At 43.3% G+C, this 20,583-nt stretch overlaps 3 protein-coding genes across 6 annotated transcripts in view; 1 reads left to right on the top strand and 2 right to left on the bottom strand.

The window, feature by feature from the left end:
- The window catches only part of tns1a (tensin 1a), a 38,825-nt gene extending 29,642 nt beyond the window's left edge, over positions 1-9,183 (top strand). For 2 of the 3 annotated variants that reach the window (XM_019856565.1, XM_019856563.1), the window contains 17 exons: positions 293-373; positions 543-706; positions 832-916; positions 2,941-3,003; positions 3,180-3,206; positions 3,343-3,424; positions 3,764-4,299; positions 4,399-4,485; positions 4,578-4,706; positions 5,282-5,377; positions 5,445-5,522; positions 5,597-5,668; positions 5,763-5,789; positions 5,912-6,080; positions 6,297-6,365; positions 6,666-6,695; positions 6,773-9,183. In XM_019856565.1, coding sequence (XP_019712124.1) covers positions 293-373; positions 543-706; positions 832-916; positions 2,941-3,003; positions 3,180-3,206; positions 3,343-3,424; positions 3,764-4,299; positions 4,399-4,485; positions 4,578-4,706; positions 5,282-5,377; positions 5,445-5,522; positions 5,597-5,668; positions 5,763-5,789; positions 5,912-6,080; positions 6,297-6,365; positions 6,666-6,695; positions 6,773-6,902 — 1,925 coding nt within the window. In that variant the 3' untranslated portion in view covers positions 6,903-9,183. The remainder of the gene's footprint in view (positions 1-292; positions 374-542; positions 707-831; positions 917-2,940; positions 3,004-3,179; positions 3,207-3,342; positions 3,425-3,763; positions 4,300-4,398; positions 4,486-4,577; positions 4,707-5,281; positions 5,378-5,444; positions 5,523-5,596; positions 5,669-5,762; positions 5,790-5,911; positions 6,081-6,296; positions 6,366-6,665; positions 6,696-6,772) is intronic. The other variant, XM_019856564.1, reaches the window with a different exon arrangement.
- On the bottom strand, positions 923-2,926 carry LOC109507256 (uncharacterized). Its single transcript, XM_019856566.1, has one exon. It carries the CDS (start codon positions 2,061-2,063, stop codon positions 1,233-1,235), a length of 831 nt encoding a protein of 276 aa, XP_019712125.1. The 5' UTR covers positions 2,064-2,926; the 3' UTR covers positions 923-1,232.
- A 2,411-nt stretch (positions 9,184-11,594) lies between the features above and the next one.
- On the bottom strand, positions 11,595-16,111 carry LOC109507239 (homeodomain-interacting protein kinase 2-like). Of its 2 annotated transcripts, none has more exons than XM_019856525.1 (11): positions 15,736-16,111; positions 15,335-15,599; positions 15,071-15,256; positions 13,747-13,928; positions 13,263-13,386; positions 13,088-13,195; positions 12,938-13,006; positions 12,670-12,863; positions 12,369-12,599; positions 12,183-12,292; positions 11,595-12,100 (listed from the first exon to the last, which is right to left on the bottom strand). In XM_019856525.1, the coding sequence occupies exons 2-11, from the start codon at positions 15,524-15,526 to the stop codon at positions 11,991-11,993; spliced, it is 1,506 nt and encodes a 501-aa protein (XP_019712084.1). In that variant the 5' UTR covers positions 15,527-15,599; positions 15,736-16,111; the 3' UTR covers positions 11,595-11,990. The 2 variants fall into 2 exon arrangements, with proteins under 2 accessions (XP_019712084.1, XP_019712085.1); XM_019856526.1 differs by having other exon boundaries at positions 15,335-15,594.
- Positions 16,112-20,583: the final 4,472 nt, after the last annotated feature.

The raw sequence follows: 20,583 nt of genomic DNA, 5'->3' as shown, positions 1-20,583 counted from the left end.
GATTTAAGCTGCGCATACAGTACATGTACTTTCTTTTTGTATGCTTTCAACACGCCACTTCATTAGTTGCGTGAAATATTGTTTCACATGCAGATCGTTTCAGTTGAACATTTGCTTTTCAGTCAGCTTTCTTTTGTTTTGTTTATATTCTCTGTTTCTATGCTATCCCACACTGATCGGACAAACCCCTTCCCACCATTACTTCTTCCCCTGCACGTCTTCCTCACCTTCTTCCTTATCTACCTTCCTCCTGTCCACTATTCACCACCCTGACTTCCTGCCCCGGCATCAGAGTACAACGCTCGTATCCGTGGCATCAGTGAAAGCGTAACACCGCAACAGTCTGACCGCCATCGTTCCTATTCCTTCTCCGGTTTGTCCACCACCACTCACCTTTAGTTGCTTCCTTTTTTGTTGTTCTTTTCTTTCACATTATTTGGAGAACATTTTTGACGTTGCTTCCAATTCAATTGTATTTATTTATTTTACAATGAGCAGTTATCATTGCCCACATTATTCAATGTTGTGTGCGGGGTTCGCAGGGGTACGCTCTAGGGCAATGACCCCAGAAGTAAGCCAGGAGACGGGCCGCCGTAGAACCACCAGTGAGGGTCAGTACCACAGTGGGCTTGACAACAGGCCAGATGGCCGTTCGACAGACTTCAGCTCCAGTCTGCCCCACAACACAAGAGGAAGACCCGGAGAGGTACATTTATCAGTTTCATCCTCCCTTCAGCCCTCCAGAGCTTGGCAGGAAAAAAATCAATAAACATTCTCCAATATGTCATTTGTTTTTCTTCTGATTCTGTTTTCTTGACTCGTTTCTGGCAGGGTACTGTGCACAGCTACCGGGATGCATTTGAGGACAGCGATATTGATCGGTTTGTTAGGAACAGCCCTGCTTTGGGAGGCTGTGGTAAGAATTTCCCTCAAACATCAAACTTTAATCCTGTCGTCGAAGACTACTGTACATTCATTTCTTCTCCATCCTTGTGCGGAAAAGAGACAAGCAGCAAATATCGTGTTGTTATTAGTATTGAAGAACTTTTATGAAAAGTTTACATGACACAATTCAAACATGGACACACACATTGGCAGGAAATAATAAAACAGCCGAAAAGTAAATAAATAACCATTCTGCTTGGAGATACTCTCTCCAACAACTGAAAGTTGAAAAGAACTAATAAATGAACTAATAAGCTTTTGACTACCGTACTTATTAATCAGCAATTTCAATAGCAAACAAAATAAAGCCTCTGCTCACAGTCATGAACTTCCCACTCTGATTCTTGCCAAAAGTCAGTTCTTCCCAAACTGACGCCAACTAGCGTATCATTGGTTCCCAAAATATCACTGGTGTCGATATCGTCACTTGGCATCCATCCCATCACTTTTAAGGTGCCACAGTTGTGTCTTGCTGCTGGACACAAAGGCCTCTCAGCACCAGTCCAGACCTCGTATGTCAACTGCTCCTTGTCCGTCCAGCGCCAGCCCCCTGGGAAGAAACGCAGACCCACCCAGACATGCTCAGTAAAGGGGCTCTTGTCCAGCTCTGCCTGGATCAACAGCATGTCTGTCTGTGATGTCACGCTGGCCAAGTCGCTGTGTATCTCCCTGCAGTGCTCCAAAGCTTCCTCCCAGCTCGCTCTCTCCCTCACAACAATGGCATCAAAGCAAAAAAAGGGATGCAGATGGAGTCGGTTTGCATTATAAATCCTGTAGTTCACCATCAGGCCGGCGTCTTCGTTTGTCTGATCATCTGGCTGCCCAATTCCCCAGAGAATTGCAGATGCCTCGCCACCCCCTGACCACATCCATTTGTTTTGGTCAGTGTCACCCTTCACCAGTCCGGTCCAGAAACTAAACGCATAGTTGCTGATTTCACGTAATTTCCTGAGTTCCTCATCGTTAACAGCCGGAGCCAGATCGGTGTAAAACTCACGGCAGTAGCTCTGAGCGTCGTTCCATGTCATTCTCTCGCTCACATAGACGTACTTTCCCAAAATGGTGGACAATGTCTGCAGGAGCAGGAGGTAGGCACATACTTGCACTATCGCGGTCATCTTTTCAGTCCTACGTTGCACTCTTTGGATGGGCTTTAAAGATGCTGAGCAGTTTTTTTTTTTTGTGCGCTCACAGGATTTGCGTAGGCCTGTGATTATGTAAAAGGATGAACGCTTGACCTCACAACAAATAACATACAGCAGCTGTGTGCAAATATATGTAGAAAGTCCCTCAAAGGTATACTGGAGTTCGTGACAGAAAATAGATTTGATAAAACTCACCTGATTTTTGTACTGTTTCTGTTTCTATGACTGGAATTATGGTAAGAGTCAAAGAATTTGCTTAAAGTGACAGGTTTGACTCTGAATTATGTTTTTATTTATTTTTGATTTAGTTTAAGAAGCTCACAATAACTCGAAGAATATTGACTTTACTGGAGTAATCGAAATGAATTTAACCTACCCTGTTGGACGGGGAGATTTAAAATACCCAAATTCCTGACACTTTAGGTAGACGTAAGAAGCACTTGATCCTAAAGAAAGAATCTTTCACGCTAGTGCATGACGAAAAAAAAAAAAAATCTCCTTCCACGCGTTTCTAATATTCTATTCGTTCACCACGATGGTTGTTTTGGTCAGCATCTGTTGCCAGGACTGTTCTTTCACTGTTCAGGCAAAGACCAATTTATTTGGATTTATTTAGGAGTCCCGGGTAACAAAGATGGTTTAGGGAAATGCATCGGCGTTAAAATCGTTTTCATTGGGAAATATAATGCAATCAAAGTCACAATCGTCTGCAACATTTTACTCAAATGTTATTCAAGTGCAGTAATGAAGTATTTGTGCTGTGTTACATTACAAGACTGGCAAATCAAGATCATCGGGTAAAGGCTGTCATAAAATTGTAATGATCTTTGTTCTTTCTGTCTGTCTGCAGCTCGTTCCCCACCAGGCTGGTTGTCAGCAGCGGGAATGAAGGCTAATCAAAAATTTGTATCAGGTCAGTGAAGTCTAACTTCAAAAACATCTCAAGGTGTATTTTACAGTCAGTCTGCCTCTCTGCTGCCCTCTGTTGTTTGAAACAGTTACTGCTTCTGCCTAGTTTACAGGCTTTTGAAATTTCCTTGCTTTCGTGCATCTTCAAAACGGTTTCTTCTGTTCTTTTCCCTTGATTAGACTCTGCTTCAAGTCATGGAGAACAAGGTAACATACTGGATACGTTTTTGTTGTTGCTTTTTTTCTGTTCCATCTTTTATTCTCAAGATGTGCTTTTAATCTGTGCAACACTTTTAACACATTGTATTTTCTCATGATTTGATGTATTTTTCATCCACTGCAGATCATTGTGGTTTTGTGGAATTTAGAGCACAACAGTTCAGCAGTCCTCTCAACTCCAGCAGTCCTGTACACAGCCCCGAAGGGTGCGTATCTGGTAGGGGTGTGACAAAAAATAGTTTGAACCGGTAAACGAGATACATGGTGAATCGTCTTTCATTGGCGAGATATGGATTATCTTAGAAGGTAATGGCATATTTACATGACTGACAAGTTCATTCAAATGTACGTAAAATGACAACAATACATCATAACCTCTCAAACTGAGTTGTACTGTATCAAAGTCAATTAATCTTATCGATATAAATAATCACTGGGATGAGGTATGGATGGATGGGGATGACCTGGACTAAGAAACTTTAAACCTTGAACCTTTAATTCAAATGGAAGAATAATCTTCTCGTTGTTGTTTTCTTTATCAAAAGGAGATATGGCTCTTCTGACCACAGCTCAGCACCATTTTATCCTCACACACACGCCTCCCCTGATGGCTCCCAGGTAAATATCATGGGTGTCCACACTGTCCCTGGTAGCCCCAACACCCTCCACCGCACAGTGGCCACCAACACTCCCCCAAGCCCTGCCCTCCAAAGGCGCCTGGGCCAAGGCAGTCCTTCACCGGTCAGACGCACCCCTCCAGCAGGTGCCAGCAGGGACGGCATGCCCTCCAGCCCCTTAATTGGCCGAAACCCCAAAACAAGTGCAAGTGTGCCACCCGCCAGCCCCCTGATGGGGCGGCGAGCTGCAGCGGGAGGTCACAGTACCCCAGATGAGCTGGGGGCCACGTCTCGTCAGGCTCAGCCGCCTTCCACGCCCGCCTTCCCCGTCTCCCCCGAGCTGCCAGTGAAGAGGCACGCAAGCAGCGAAGACGCAGAGAGGATGGACAGCAAGAACCTCGCAGCCGAGGTTGGAGGGTCAAACTTGACTAGGACATACCCAGACACCGCCAAGTCCATCTATGGTGAGACACAAAGATGATTAGCTGTGAGTGTTTGAGGTGTTGTTTTTATTTGTCCCCCCCCCCCCCTCCACATTCATAATTTCATTCTGTCATCAACAGATGGTTATCCGGACATCAAAATGAATGTTAAGTTTGTTCAAGACACGTCCAAGTTCTGGTACAAGCCCGACATTTCCCGAGAACAAGGTGACACCAGGAGCTCTGCGCAGACTCCCATCATCGTCATGTCATGTCATGTCATGTCATGTCACCACCTGGACTCTCACTTTTCCTTTCAGCCATTAACGTGCTGAAGGACAGGGAGCCCGGCGCCTTTGTCATCAGGGACAGCCACTCCTTCCGTGGGGCTTACGGTCTTGCCTTGAAGGTGGCCTGCCCACCACCAACAGTAAAACAAAGCAAAAAAGGTACGCTTTGGTGCTGGAGCCTGCGAACGAGCTTCGGATACGCCGCTACATGCAATTGCAAATGAGTTTGACGTGCAGCCAAAAGCATATTGCTAGCTATGATGTCCACTAGCCAAAGGCTGAGCTGCACTTTATTGGTTCACAGAGTAGCTCAGTGACTCGAGCACAGGTGAATAACATTTCCTGACGCCTACACCAATATTCTATGAGCCAAGAGGAAACTTATCAGCCTCAGTACTGTGGCGAAAAAAGCGGAATACAACTACATGAATTTTTTTCCCTAGCTATTTGCAACCCAACCAAAATGGGTCCACGACACGGTTTTGGCTCCTGACACACCATTTGAGAATCACTGCAGTATACTAACACACAATCTACCATGACTCACATATAAAAAGTCAAGGCATGCACAGGTAATAATATACTTATAGGAAATGAACAAAGACACTCAACCAAATCTGATAACAAAAAAAAAAAAAAAAGACAATTTCCTGATGGTCTCGCATAGCACACTGCAGAGAGCTGTTTAGGGGTATATAGCAGTCCTTTAACATGCTGTCTTACAATGCATCTAGTTGCTGATCTGACCAACGAGCTGGTGAGACATTTCCTGATCGAAACAAGCCCCAAAGGTGTCCGCCTGAAGGGTTGTGCCAATGAGCCCTACTTTGGTGAGTACATGTGAAGCTATTTTGATATCTGCCATGGATTCGACTCACACACTCTATTTCACCCCAGGTTGTCTCTCTGCGCTCGTTTATCAACACTCCATGACGCCTTTGGCGCTGCCCTGCAAGCTCATGATCCCCACCAAAGGTAAAATGGCAGGCAGCCACTAATAATATGACCCAAGTTGCGTGTGATGCTTGAAATGTGCTTGCCTTGTACAGACCCAAATGAGGAAGCGTTGGAGCTGGCTACACCCACCGACCCAGTTTTGGAGCTTTTGAAACAAGGAACAGGTAACCACCTCCTTTCTGGTATATGCAGAATTAGGGAAGATGGTGCTCTATATGGTCATCCACTTTGGCTCACAGTGTCACCTCTACTTTACAGTTCAGAAGGTTCCGGAGGAGTCTTACGGTAAATGTCGGACCACTGCTATCTCTCACATAATCCACTGCTTCCATTTTTGGTTGGAGTGCACGCACCATTGTCCTGCATCAGAAAAAAACTGATGGTGAGTTCTGCTTTTTGGCTTCCAGCGTCCAACGTGCTTTACATTAACTCTGTGGATATGGAGTCCTTGACTGGCCCTCAAGCCATTGCCAAGGCCATCAGTCAGACGCTGGCGACCAATCCCCAGCCTACCGCCACCATCGTCCACTGTAAAGTGTCCCCGCAGGGCATCATGCTCACAGACAGTCACAGGAAGTAAGTGCATAGTCATTATTTTGCAAAATAAGAGCTAACGTGTTCATAACATGTATAAACATTAGGAGGCAGGGTACTTCCTGGTGGCCAAATGCAACTAATTACCGCTAATTTGAACCAAAAATGACAACATTTCTTCCGTTTGGGTATTTTCCATAGTAGTAAGTACTGCAGTAGGAAGAAACCATTTCTAATCTACTGTCGTGATTTCTGCAGGCTCTTCTTCAGGCGACATTATCCACTAAGCACTATAACCTACTGTGACGCCGACCCCCAGGGCAGAAGGTATGACTCAATATCAACAGGAATAAACTTTGCGTACCATCGAAATAGTAATATGCTCACAGTTTCCTGATACGATTATAGCTGAAATAAAAAGAAAATTTTGAGAATTTTGAGTATTAGCCAGTACAGTGGGACCCATAATCAACTGTAATAAAGCAAGGAGAATTTGCTGACTCAGCATTTCACGATTAAATACAGGGGTCGCAAAACTTACTTCATATTTTTGTTTGAGCAGATGGAAAGTGTTCCAAAGAAATTTGAGTAGGTGTCGATCAGTAATAAAATCATTTATTTGCACAGGTGGGGCCAAGAGGGTGGTTGTTCACTTAGGTAGGTACTTTAATCAATACTTGTCCATTGTGTGCACATGTACAACAAAGTGCATACACACGTCTGTTTTCTTTCAGGCTTTTTGGCTTCGTAGCGAGAAAACAAGGAAGCACAACAGACAATGTCAGCCACCTGTTTGCCGAGCTGGATCCTGACCAGCCGGCCTCGACCATAGTCAGCTTTGTCTCCAAAATGATGAGGCGGTGAAACGCATGTCGGGATGGCGCCTATTTTTAAATCCATCCTTTTGGTGTCTTTTTGTCTCTGGGATCCGACGATCTCCTCTTATTTTTTTTTTTTATTCGATTAATTTATATATATAATTTTTTTTCTGCCTTTCTAGTTTGGCGTATTGCAAGCATCTTTCTGTGCAAGAGGCATTGTGAACTTGTGAGAGGATGTGCCAATGTGGGCCTGCAAATGTGACAAACACGGAGGCCGCTGGACTGAAATGCGGAGAGGAGAGCGGATGAAACTGGCAAGTTGGGTGTGAGGACATGTGAGGCTCGGATGTTTCAGGGTGTTTTCCCGTTTTTCTTGATTGATTTACCAAAGGTGAATGACGTAGCGATTAAGCCATTCTTATTGTTTCCTTCTGTAAAAGATGTACCTACGGACACACAGAAAAGAAAAAAAGTACTTTCTTCTTCTTGTTGTCTTCAGGAAAAAAAAAAAAAAACTTGGCCTTGATGGCTTTTGGCAAAACATTGTCTGAAGACCTAATGCATGTTAACTTGACCTTTAAGCTCGGTTCTCCTACCTTCCAATCATCCTTGTGGAGCACTTAGTGTGAGCTTTTCTGGTTCTGCTGTGTGTTAGAAAGGGCTCCGCAGTGAAACGGCGACTGATCGAAACTGCACATTACAGACCAGCCCCCCCCACCCCACTCCCCCAAAAAGAAAAATGGCACACACACTAACACTAAGCTCCGTGCACATGTGCATTTTCATCACTCCCACTACCCCACGCCCACCCACCTCCTTTTCTTGCAAGATGCTTTACACTGCAAGCAACTGGTGACTTTGACAGATTGTCCACAGGGTACAGCCCCCCCAGTCAGCCTTGCACCAGGACGCTTGTCACGGAATGACACTGGAAAGCACCTCCAGGAAGCTGAACCTGGACCTATGCACTGTTCTATCTGCATGCTGTTTTTCCTTCGTAGCGGCATTCACTGAAAACATTCTGCGCTGTGTGCCCTCGTAGACACCGAGGCCATTTGACTTGTCAAAGACCGCATGAAGTAGACTTTTTTTTTTAATACTCGAGTCCTCAACAAGATGTAGACAAACCATTTTTGAAGTACTCAAATGATGGTGGTGCGCTATATTTTTATTTTAAGTGTTGGTCTGACGGATTTACCTTTGAGTGTACCGGGGGCGGGTCTGTCTCCATTTTGCTTCCACTGTGTTGTCACAAATTACATTTAGATATTTTTAGCAGATAAAAACACAACGTGAGTATTCACACTGTGCACAGTTCCACACACGCAAGCATCTACAAGAGGATAGATATATATGTACATAGGTGAACTACTTTGAAAGGTGACTTAGCGAAATGTATTTATTTTTGTTGCTTTGGTCCCTCATGAGTACTCATTATGCATATATTGTACAGTCTAGATAGAGAAATGGGTTCAGAAAAAAAATATCAACTTATTTTGGCTAATGATTTCAAAGTCTGAGGATTTTGAAATGTTTGAATATATGGTGTACATTATTTTGTACATGTATCTGTTTTGGCTCGTCTTGTTTGTCATCTTGGCAAAAGCAGTGTAGCGGACTTGCATGGACAAAAGTGTGCGTGAACAAGAGTTTGCTGGTGGGAAACATTTAGACCAGATTGTAGTTGATAGAACATTGCAGATTAAAAAAAAAAAGATATGTAAGGAAAAAGAGGCCAAGCTCAAATGCAATACAAAAAACAGTGTGCGCCCATGACAGTTTTGATTTTTGCCAAAGAGTCACACAAGCTGCTTTTCGTCTTTGCTTCCAATTTACATGCAAAACTAAGTTACACAGGGAGGTTTACACTTATGCACTGAGACATTGATGACTCTTCTTTTAACCGTATGCCCAGAGAAAAAAATTGCTTGCCGAGTACATGAAGTACTTAACTTGACAGAGCAGCAGAGAATCGACAGGAATTCCACATACGACAAGCTCTTCCAAGGCTGAATCATCAGACCTCCTGGACGGCAATGGTTTATTTATCTTTTTTTAATTTTTTTCTCCATGACAGACATCTTGTTCCACTGTGTTATATGGAAGTAGAGCTGTGGAGCTTGCTTCTGTCCAAGAAAGCATTTTTATAAAAGACCTAGCAAGTGTCGCTGAAGTCGTTTCAATTGTATTAATGTAAAAAAAAACAAAACAAAAAAAAAAAAGACACTCTGATTGTGTTTGTGCTTACCATCTTCATTTGTCATGACAGCTTACCTATGGAGAAGGAAAAAAAAACCCCATTAAAGCAATACAAGTCTGTTACACCCAAGTGTCTGTCTGCGTAAGCATGTGTGGTATTACAGTATGTGTTTTTGTCTCCAAATGGCATGCATGTAACAGGTGTACAGCATCGGTCCTTTAGCTTGCAGGAGGACGCCTGCCCCAAATTACTGTACAGTACTGGAAAGGGTTGCCGCTGATCTGTATGGTGCTACTTACCGAATGCACGAAACTCAAGTTCACACTGTCGGTCTTATGGAACATGAACAAATTTGATTTTCAAAGTGATAAAAATAGCCAAAGTACAATGGCACTTTCAGATCATCAATTTAATTAATTCCATGACCACACTCAAAATGCAAAACAGTCTCAAATCATATTGAAATGAACTGAAATGCCATTCATCTGTTCCAGCCTTCGCCCAAAAATTGTTGGAATGTGTATTTTAATAAGGAAAAAAATAGCACTCCATTATAATATATTTTATAACAATGTACAGCAGTAACAAGTCAATATTAAAAATAAATGTTTATTCATATTTCACCGTTTAAATAATGGATGGATGGATGAATTAAATGTCAATCCTTCTGGTGTGCCCTCCTTCGCCACCCGGGGACAGTACAAGACAGCCGTATTGTTGATTAAGAATCGCACTTGAGTTCTCAACAGGACATGCCCAGCTGCAATTGGAGTAGCTGCTGGGCTATTGCAGCTGGGTGTGTACTGCCGAGAACTCAAGTGGGATTCATAACACCTCAACTCCTCTCTCAGCTCACCAGTACGGCACTAATATTACCTGATACGCACAAACAATAACGGATACATGGATGTAAGTACTGTTACATTGTCAATGTATATGTTGCTGCACCCTTTGTTTTCAAAGCCATTGCCTTAAGGGTTAAAGCATTGTGACAGATGTTAGCTAGCATCAGGATCAAGATGGCGGCTTTATAGGCTAAACTATGGTTGTTCAAAATACACAAGGTTAAATTCTCTGTGTTATGTTTATTTTAACAGTAAACTTCAACTGGGAGTGGCATGAAACTGCTTGAAGCCTATAGTTTTTTTGAAGGGCCAAGGGGTGAATAATTAAATATCTTCTGCTGACAGTAAGGCGCATTGAGCTTTTGGGGGTGGACACAAGCTGCAAGTGTGAAGGAGCGGGCCAGTGATCTGGCCCGTTACTGCAGACCCGCAACTTGGAGAGTGTTGTGATGAAGAGTTCAAACACCCGGAGATGGTTGAGGACCACCTGACGATGTCTTTTCCTGACCAAGGATTCATCCATTCAACATGGTTGTATGTTAGCATCACAGATGTGTTGTCCAACTTTCACTGAAATAAGTCATTTTTCCTAAATGGACTCAAAATACACATACATGAAAATATTTAATTTAGTTTTGTACATTCTTATACAGGTAAAACAAACTTTGCGTACACTAAGGCTGTTTCAGTTCAAATTTGACCAAGTGGGTTAAACCAAGGACAATTGTGGGAATATTGAAATTGGGGGAAAGTGACAACAGTATTCATGAGGATATTTAAAAAATATTCCCAAGGACTGTCCACATCTGCACAAGTTCCAGCAGAAACATGCCCGTTTGTTTTGGGAAGGTCACGAGGGAATCTCCAAACAGGTGGAAGAGTAAAACAGCATCATAAGAATGATCATACAAAAATAGAATGTTGCATTGTTAGGTTTTGCATATTTGGAGCTGCTTAGAATTGAAGCCGAACCAATTTCTTTCATCTTTACCTGCTTCAAACAACAATCTTCTGCTGGAATTTGGCTATAATTGCACGACTGTCCACGTATGGTTATGTGTTGTGTTGTATTACCGTATTTTGTTATTTTACGTTAACTGTTCTGTAAAGCGCTTTGTTACAGCTGCAGCTCTGGTGAAAGCACGATATAAAGATGAATTCTATTGAAACAAGACAACGTCAATAGCAAGAACTTTTTACCCACTCGTTCCGTCCCCCGTGCCTCTCACAATACACAATGAATGGGGTTAATGATTGCACTCTGCGCCGAGCTAAATTCATTTTGAAAAGGGCCGCATGAAACCGACTCGCAAGAGCCGTGGGTTGAGCAGGCCTGTATTGAACAGTTGTAATGCGTGTATAGGATATATTTTAATTGAGTAAACAATTCACATTCAAGCATGATCTAATTCATAGGTGTCAAACTCAAAGCCTGGGGCCAGATCCGGCCCGCCACATCATTTTATGCGGCCCACCAAAGCAAAATATTTATTCGGTTTCACTATCGCAACGGCTCTGTGAGGGAAGACGTGAATCCAAAGTGGCTCGCGAGTTTGACACCCCTGATCTAGATGGACTGCCATGTGTCTCAGGTCTCCAGAGATCTACTTTGTGAGGTGAGGACATGGATGACTTGCCATCGTTGGTGTTCTTTTGTTTGCCTTCACATTCACAAGGTTCCAGGGCAGCATGCCTTCTTCAAAAGCTTTATTTAAAAACACACTGGTGACTCTATTTTAGCAGCTATACTTTTACAAGAGTTCCAAACAAGTCAGAATTGTAGCTCTATACAAAAATAGAAACATTTGAAATTCCTGTACAAGACCAAATGAACACTGTGAAACTGACCAGATAAAAATAAATAAACTATTGACAATGAAAAACATGAACCTTAATCGAACCACAAACTTTCCAGAATCTTTTACAAACATTTGAAACAGACAACCCGACTGAGGTCAAGAGTTAGAGAAAATGCATTTAACAGTTAAACCATCGTTAAGTACAATAGTGGCGGCTGAACCTCACAGCAAACTTGATGGGGGGGAAAAGGATGACATAAATACAATATCACGATAAAGAATTTGAGCTAAAGTTCACAGATCTGCCCCTCAGGTTCTTTTGCACCGTACGCCACTGTCGCTGCCTTGTTCGTCTTCCACCGGATTGTGGCATCGCCACATTCCAAGTGGAGGGGTCCTGAGTAAGACAAAATGTTTGATTGCTATCTGGTAAGTTACCTGTACGAACTCCGCCGTGTGTAACGCTGAAACAAGCTTACGTTTGTGTGCCTGCTGGTTCATTTCACCGCCGCCTTTCCTGGAGCTGTCAATTGAGGACATGTAGATGACTTCTGCATCTCTGTTGCTTCTTTTACTTGCAGCTGAAGCACTGTGTGGACCCAAATCCCCACATTGATATCTCAAGTATGAAGGATGAGACTTTTTGCCAACATGTGACCTCCTACCAGCAGACGATCTCGTCATCATCCTCCTCACGTTTCCTTTTCCTCACTCCGTTGTTACTTTGAGGCAAGGAATTGACGCTGCTGATTGTGATGACCGACTGGTCCAACATCCTGGGACCAGTAGCATGATCGCCACATGTGAAGCTTGACGTGCTCCAAATGGGCCTCACGGAGGTTTCCTTGTTCTGACACGTTCGACCCACCTCCATGCAGTCGCGCCAGAGTTTGACGCTGGAAGAGAAGCAAGCAGAGAGTCGGACAATGTCCTGCATAAAGAGGAATGGCGCACGGACACACTTACTAAGCACTGTTTGGAAATTTGCCATCAAAATGGCTCATGGTAACAAATGGGTGCTCCAGAATTTGGCACGGCCTCGACCTTTTACTCGGGTCCATGTGGAGCATTGTAGCAACTGCGTTCACAAAGCTCTCCAGGTCACACTGCATAGCGTACCAGTCCTCATCACTACAGTTGATGGGTCGCACAAAATGAACCTAGGTCAAGGCATAAGGAACCCTATTATTCTCACACGGAAGACATACAAGTTACACAAGTCGGGTAAACAAACCTCCAGCAGGTCTGACAGCTTGTTTAAAGGTTGAGTTCCATCGTACGTTGTGACCATTTCGGCTCTGTTCTGAAATGAGGAACCGCTCGTGTCATAGGCAGGCTTCTAATGCACCAAAACTGAGCGGAAGAACAACATACGGTTGGTTACCTTCAACCTCCACTTCTTGGCTTTCTTGCGGAAGAAGCACGAAGTGAATATGCCGGCATCGAGGAGGCTGGCTGGCAGCTTTCCAAGTGTGGTGCTGATCTGTGACAGCTGTGGACGTGACATCGATTTTAGAATTGATGATGTGGAGCTCTTGATGACGACGCGACACACTTACCATGCTGTACTCATCAGAGCCATCAAACAGAGCTCGACCCAGCAGAAGCTCAACGGCAACACAGCCCAAAGACCACACATCGATAGCCTCCGTGCACTCGTGTCCTAGCAGCACTTCGGGGCACCTTGTTGGAGGGGGGAGACATCACACTTCAGATCAGGCGTGTCCAATCATTTTCATCCCGGGGGCAGCATAAAGAAAAAATGGAAGGCCGCCACTTTGACAATCTTGAACTTTACAATATAAACACAGAAAAATACAATTATGACATGAATGGAACTCATACAAAGGAAAAAGATGAAATCGCTCCTTTTATATAACCACTGGAAGAGGAGTGTTGGAAAATCTTCACCCTTGCTGTTATATTCCAAAATGTTTGTGATCTAAACAATGTGTGGAGAAAATGCCAATAATCGCGGACGTGTTTGTGGACATGGCCTCACTCTGGAGGCAGGCACTCACTGATGGATCCAAGTAGACTCACCGGTACCACATGCTCTGCACGGTCATTCCCCGTGACAGCTCCGAGGCATGCAGTGCCAAGCCAAAGTCGATAACCTTCACCTTCAGCGGCAGTTGCAGGTGGTCCACCACCATGATGTTGTCTGGCTTCAGATCACAATGCACGATCCCTACACTCTTCAGGAACTGCAGTGCGGTTGTCAGCTAAAATAAAATATCAGACATTATTTCAGAGCATATGTACGTGACTTCATACTAGAAGCTTGTTTCAAATGGTAATGCTCAGTGCTGTTAATCTGCCACATAGTGGGTGGGAGTGTAGGTCGTGAGGGATCAAACGTTATGGGGCACACCGTGGACTGATCACCAGTCAATGGCACAACTGACTTCACGCTCAAAATCACACGTACAAGCAATATAGTCTTCAGTGAAACTAACACTGTGGGAGGAAGCCAGAGTACTGTACCTGTAGACAACAGACACGAGCACAGAGAGAACATAAGAGTAAGTTTCAAGCCCAGAGCCTTCTTGCTGTGACGCAACACAGCCACGGAATTACTGCTGACCCAGGGAACCCAAGTTATGCTGCTTTCTTTGGAAAATGATGGACAATGGGTTCAGACCCTAACAAGGTTTGCACTCTAGTGAGGATCATTGTAGCTTGCATCAATTAAAGTGCACTAGTGACCTGGTTGAAGATTGTCGTAGTTGTCTGGTTGCTAAGCGACCGAACAGGAAGTAGCCCGGTGCCTTTTCCCTCTTGTTTGCACATGAGAGAGGCTGCTTGGCAATGTCTCTTTATTACGACGAAAAGCTCTGGATTTACTTTCACTGAAGAGGAGAGGATGATGAGAGGCAACAAGAAAAAGGGAATGCCCTCATCTGATTAGAAAGACATGGCAGGATCTCAGGGAATTCAAGCTCATCTTTGGGCAGCTCTTTGCCGCCTACGGCACCACCAAAATAGTGTGCTCTTTTCACTCTGAAATCACTCTGTCACCAACTCTCCTATTCGATGCACCATCTGTTGTCATGGTGGCTGGAAGGCAGGACTGAAAAAAAATTCGATCCGGGCAACATGACTGTAGCAAAACGCTGCCCCCTGCGCTCATGCCGTTCTGTTGGTGTGATGTGGCAAAATGTAGATAATGAATGATTTTTGACGACGGCGCACAGCTTTGATTTGCATGCCGTGAAAGGCCTTTATATTGCTTCCTCAAAACTTCTTGTCATGTCAAGCCCGTCACCTTTATTTTGTCCAAACCGACTTTGGATGTCAGAACACTTCCAACATGAATCTTCATTTGCTCTTGGTTCGATATGAATGTTTGCCGTAACCGTCAAACCTGCTGCAGAACAGGCCGGATCTCCATCAGTGACAGAGGGAGGCGCCACTCGAGCAGCTGATGCAGACTCATGTCGAGCTTCTCAAACTCCAGGCAAAACTGCCCCTGGAAGGTGAAGGAGTCATTCCAGCAGACAATATTGAACCGGTCCGAGCCGTGTTCTTTCAGCTCGATCAGAACGCGCTCCTGTAATGCACAGCACGAAAATCACATGCAGTGTGTTTTTGCACATCTAAAGTGCATCTGAACTTACGACGTATGCACCTCATCCTTGGCATCCTCCATCTTGCTACTGTCCTTGATCACCTTCAAAGCCACAGTCTCGCCCGATGACAACTTCCTACACTGGACCACTTCGCCAAATGACCCGGCCCCTAAAAGTTCCTCCATCATGTAGCTGCAGGTGGGAGAGGAGATCTGGCACTCCACGGTCACTGCAAAGTTGGAACACTCCATCCTATGCGTCCTCACACTGAGAGGAGATCAGAACGTGCCCGGTCCATGTCTTTGCAGGCAGGCACCGTCTAATCTAGAGCGCAGCGCCCGGCAGTGACAGTAGAACTTAGTGAAAACTTTCACACAGTTCTGGAGATGTTAAGATCAGTGAAAGTTCAAATAATAAAGTCTTTATTTTCAAGTACTTAGAGGAAAAGAAAAACACTTACCTGTTAGTCACTTGGACATTTGAGAAAGTAAGATGCTTTACAGGTAAAATATACATATATTACAAAAACATTTAGCAATTCAAACTTAAACAAGAAATTACAAAACACAAATAGTCATCTAAGACAAAAACCAGCAGTAAAGAACCGTCTTTGTGACATCACAGTTAGGCGACCTGCGCCTTTGCGACAACCACAAAGAGTAAAGATGCATCAGTTAGCCAGCTGACAACTGTATCCGTGGTGACAAAATCCCAAACAGACAGTATCGTCAGAGAAATCGACATACAGGCAGGCTTGCTTTTGGGCTCCTCTCCACAAATCTTTGTAGGACCTGCATCATCGATCACATGTATAAGCAGCATGTTTTTTTTTTTTTTAAGCTCACTTAAGTGCCCTCGCTTGAATCTAACACTTGAGGGCTGCCTTACCAGCATCTTCGATTCAATCAAAATAAAAAAATAATATTTGCCTGCAATAGCATTTGCAGCCCATACAAGTAGCAACTCTAGTAGCAGCTACATGGTTTTCGTAGCTTATTAAAGATCTTATCTTAGATGAGCACACATCTAACTGGAACCGTTGCTGGCAGTTTTTGCTTTGCTTGATTTGAACCAACCATGTAAAGTATAAAATGACCCAACATTTTTAATGGGATTGTGAGCTACTGTCTGTTAATGGCAGCCCCATTTATTTGTCTGCTCAGCCCGCTCATGTTCCACCTTGCATGAGAGCTGACAACATGAGCTGGCAATAAATGAGCAAATATAAACAATTGCGCATGAGGTTTTCCCCTCAACGTCTTTTTGTAGGACTCGTTAAGCTTCTTGTAAATCGCACAGATGCGACATGCGCAAGGTGGAAACCTGTGACCTTCCCATATGTTGGAAAAAGCTGACCCGCGCACTTGAAAATGCACCGGACTGTAAATACTCAAACAAAGGGAAAGTTCTTATCAAATGGAAAAATCAACCTGTTTGTTTTGGTTTGCACATAACCTTCTCTGTCCATTTTTGTGAACTTAAATCACCTGGAGGTACATTAAGTGAGACCAGAAGTGCTTCCAAACATCAGTGACATGTTGATGCTGTCAAAACGTTGATGGCAAGGAGGCAATGTAGCAAAATTGATTTTATAGTATTTATCCAAAGTGCTGGAAAAAAATCCTTATCTGCCAATTTGAGCTCCTGAGGGTTTCCTTGTAATAGCAGTCGGGGCTAATTAGGAAGTGGAAACGCTAGACTTAGCTTTTCCTCACATCCACATGTTGATCCAGGAAGAGGCAAACGTCCACAAGCCTCTTAAACGCTCCAGCTGTTCTCCCACCAAGCGCAGGCCAACAGCCTCCTCCCCGTTTTGTGCCCACGTGAACTCTCTCCAGGACAACAACATTCTCCAGTTAGATTAGAAGCTCTACATCTCATTCAAATCGTGTTTGGGGTCAATCATGTGGATGAGACATAATCAAAAGTGCACACGTTGGAGAGAACATGGCCTTGAAATGAAGCTTTGATATTGTCTACGCCCTAAATAAAGATTCAATTGTGTTCACGATTTATTGACATACTGGACATTCAGTTATTAGATACTTTTAGCTCAAATTAATGTACCACCAGTATTTTGGATTTTATGGGCATAAAGCTTTTTCCTTCTATTTACGTTTCACTATGGAGAAAAAGCTGAACGTTGCTAAATGTTCGAAAAATTCTTGTGCATATCTCTACCTATGCCCAAATAAATATCTGAAAATACAAAATACAATCACATAAATATCTGAAAATACAAAATACAATCACCTCAACACTTTAGATTTTATGGACACGAAGTGTTTTCCTTATTAAGGGACATTAAGCTGAGTGTGCGCCGATGGAGAGGAAGACGGTAATGTCTGTAATATGTCAAATATTGGTGCAATTGTTTTGATATTTACAGACATTGATGTGGGTACAGGTAGAGATGTGCACACAAATTTTGGTGGTGACTGGTTGTAGGTTTTGAACATTAAGCCACTTTTAGGGGAGGAAAAAGGTTTAATGTCCATAAAGTCCAAAATACTGCGGCGATTGTTTTGATATTTTCAGATGTTGAATTGGGCAGAAGTAGAGACATACTGTACATGTGAATTTACGATTGGTCGTAGTTTTCTGACATTAAGCCACATTAAGATCTTTTACATTGAGCGTTTTATTAAGACTGCCCCCTTGTACGGGTCTTTTGATGACGCAAATATGGGCTCTGTGTCACTACACTGTTTGCCACATACAAAGTTGTTCAAAGTTATTTGAACACCTGTCCCTTTTCTTGTCTGAGACGGCTGAGGAATTTTAAACTGAATTTCCCCTTTTCATACCCAATTTTCTCTCCAGGCAATGGAAATGGTTTTTTTGTTAGGTATGGTTCAAAATACTGTAACTAATTTGAGCTTAGCCCAGAAAACGCGTTGATTTATTTAGTTATGTATTCATTTATCTATCAGTTTTTGTTAATCATTTCATTTGAAAATGTAATTTCGCATTTCAAATATTTGAAATTCAAATATTTGAATCGGTTTTTCCTTGATCAATGTCTCCAAATTATTGGAGAAGGACAAAATTAATTGCAACAAAATATTATTTTCAATCAAAAGAAAATCAAAATCTTTAGAAAAATTAAGATGTTCACCTTAATGGCAAGAATCTGAATCGACACGTATGCACAAACGATTCATGGAAGCAGGACCATCAAATCAATTTCAGGCTGTTGGTTAGCAAGAGTCCTGAGATGGAGTCACAATTCACTCCAGCAAATAAAACCACCTTGGAGTACATCTCAAGTGGTCCATTTGATATGGCCCTGACACATTTCCACAGGCCACATCATTCCACCCAAATAATACGGCTTGGCCCTCATCCATCTTCCTGACAATGACTGCTAGCTTTGCTGATCTCGCAGTAGGTTTCCCAATGGACCCTTGGGTGCACCAAAATGGGATTTCGCTGTTTTATGCAGCTTCAATGCAGCAAAATCCCTTTAGACAACATGTTATCATCACATCTAAGTTCCTCCCCCAACTCCATCTATCATCTTAACTGTCATGATATGCAGAGTCAGAGCATCATCCCCCCTCCGCACCTGACAGCAAACAAGAGCTTTCTCTGTGTGCATGGTCAGCAAGGAGGTGAATCGCTGTGACAGACGTCCATCATCTCTCCCTATCATGCAGCAAATACGTGCTAGTGAGTCAGGAAATCTTTAAATCAAAGACTGTAGCAGGTGTTAAGACATGCCTTTGATAGCTAAGACAAAGCTTTGTTTTGGCCCTGTTTTTTATTTGGGGTGAGCCAGACGAAGGAAAGGGACAGGAGGAGACCATGCCGTGTAAAAACTAAGCTGAGCCTTTTTGTGTGAGGTTCTACTTTTGTTTGGGGAATTTCTTGAGCTGTGAGTGCTTGCTGCTCCAGGCACCAGTAGCTCCATGTCCAATTGCAACCGGAGCTCTGCTTCGTTGCTCTTTTCAGACTTGTCAAGCACCATCCTTCCCTTTTTTTTGTCTTCTTTTAGTTGACTGGAGCAGCCTCTGACTCACCCCTAGCTGGTAATATGCTCTTGTTTCAGTATCATATGTCTCGGGAAAACACGCAGTTCTGGCAGTGGTTCCCAGGGAACAAAGTCTGGGAACAAGTGGTTCAATCCAGCTGACTTGGATCTGAAATGTGACAAATTTAGGGGAGGGCAAAGCTGATGACTCTGTGCCAAGAAAGAAAACAGCCCCCGTTCATCATCTCATCATGAATTTAATGACAATTCTCATGCATGTGAAATTTCAGCATCGCTGCTTCCAGGAATCTGGAACGGACGAGCTCAGCACATCTGATAAGGATCTGCAACGCTCATGGAAAGCACTCCAACCCAACCTCAACCTCAACTCTTGTCCCCATGTTGGTTTCTTGTTTTGTGTTGATACGTGAGAGCCCCAAGGACACAGCGGACAAAAAAAAAAAATCCTCTGAATCACTAAGGCGACCAATACCCATCTGAAACCTAACCTTTTCTCAGTCTCAAGGTATCAAACCAATGAGAATTTGTACAAGGCTACACAGGGCAATGAACAATTTTCAAGCACTGTAAACCCTACTTTCTCATTGAATTTGCATTGACACACTACAAGTAAGCTCGTGTGATGGGGTGCAAGCAGTATGCAGATATGTCAGGGCAAAAAGTGCATCTGTCCTTTTCAAGACCATTTCTCCTGCTGAGAGTTGCCAAGTATGACACAGGTGCCAGGAGATTAAATGAGGTCTTGTGCTTTTACAAGCATCACACTTGACACATTTACTATATGACTGGAGGTTGTTGCCGTTGAGTCTGCCAACACGCCTTCCTGAGCAAATCCCCCTCCCCCCTCAAAAAAATTCTGGTTCACTTCACTATGAGTTGTCTAATACAGTATACATTAAAAAAATAAAATAAAAAAATTAAAGTTTGCAATGTAGCTTGATGCCACTCTGTTGATGCTCATTCGAGAGAAGTTAATGTTCAGGATACACTAACCGCTCGAGGTTGCAGGTGGAATGTGAGTGTGGGAAAGGACAGTCATCACTCAGCACATTTTGCTATCATTTTGCAAAGAAGCAACTGTTCAGGCAAGTATAATGTTGGAAAGATTCCTCCGTGACCGTTTGTGGGCCAAATGTTATTCCACCAATAATTAGAACCAGTAAATTTGGAGAATGTATTTTATGAGGGATTACAAGGATGTATGTATCTTTGGTAAGATTGCACCGGAAACCTGGACAACTCAAGAGCTGTGTCTAATAGACGGCCACTATACAATCAGTGTATGTTGATGGTTGCCAGTCTCAGGGCTATGAA

Source organism: Hippocampus comes, unplaced genomic scaffold (assembly GCF_001891065.2).
Source record: "Hippocampus comes isolate QL1 unplaced genomic scaffold, H_comes_QL1_v1.1 scaffold283, whole genome shotgun sequence".
In the NCBI taxonomy this organism is placed as follows: Eukaryota; Metazoa; Chordata; class Actinopteri; order Syngnathiformes; family Syngnathidae; genus Hippocampus; species Hippocampus comes.
Note: the sequence above shows the minus strand (reverse complement) of the source record. Positions and strands in the feature narration are given on the sequence as shown.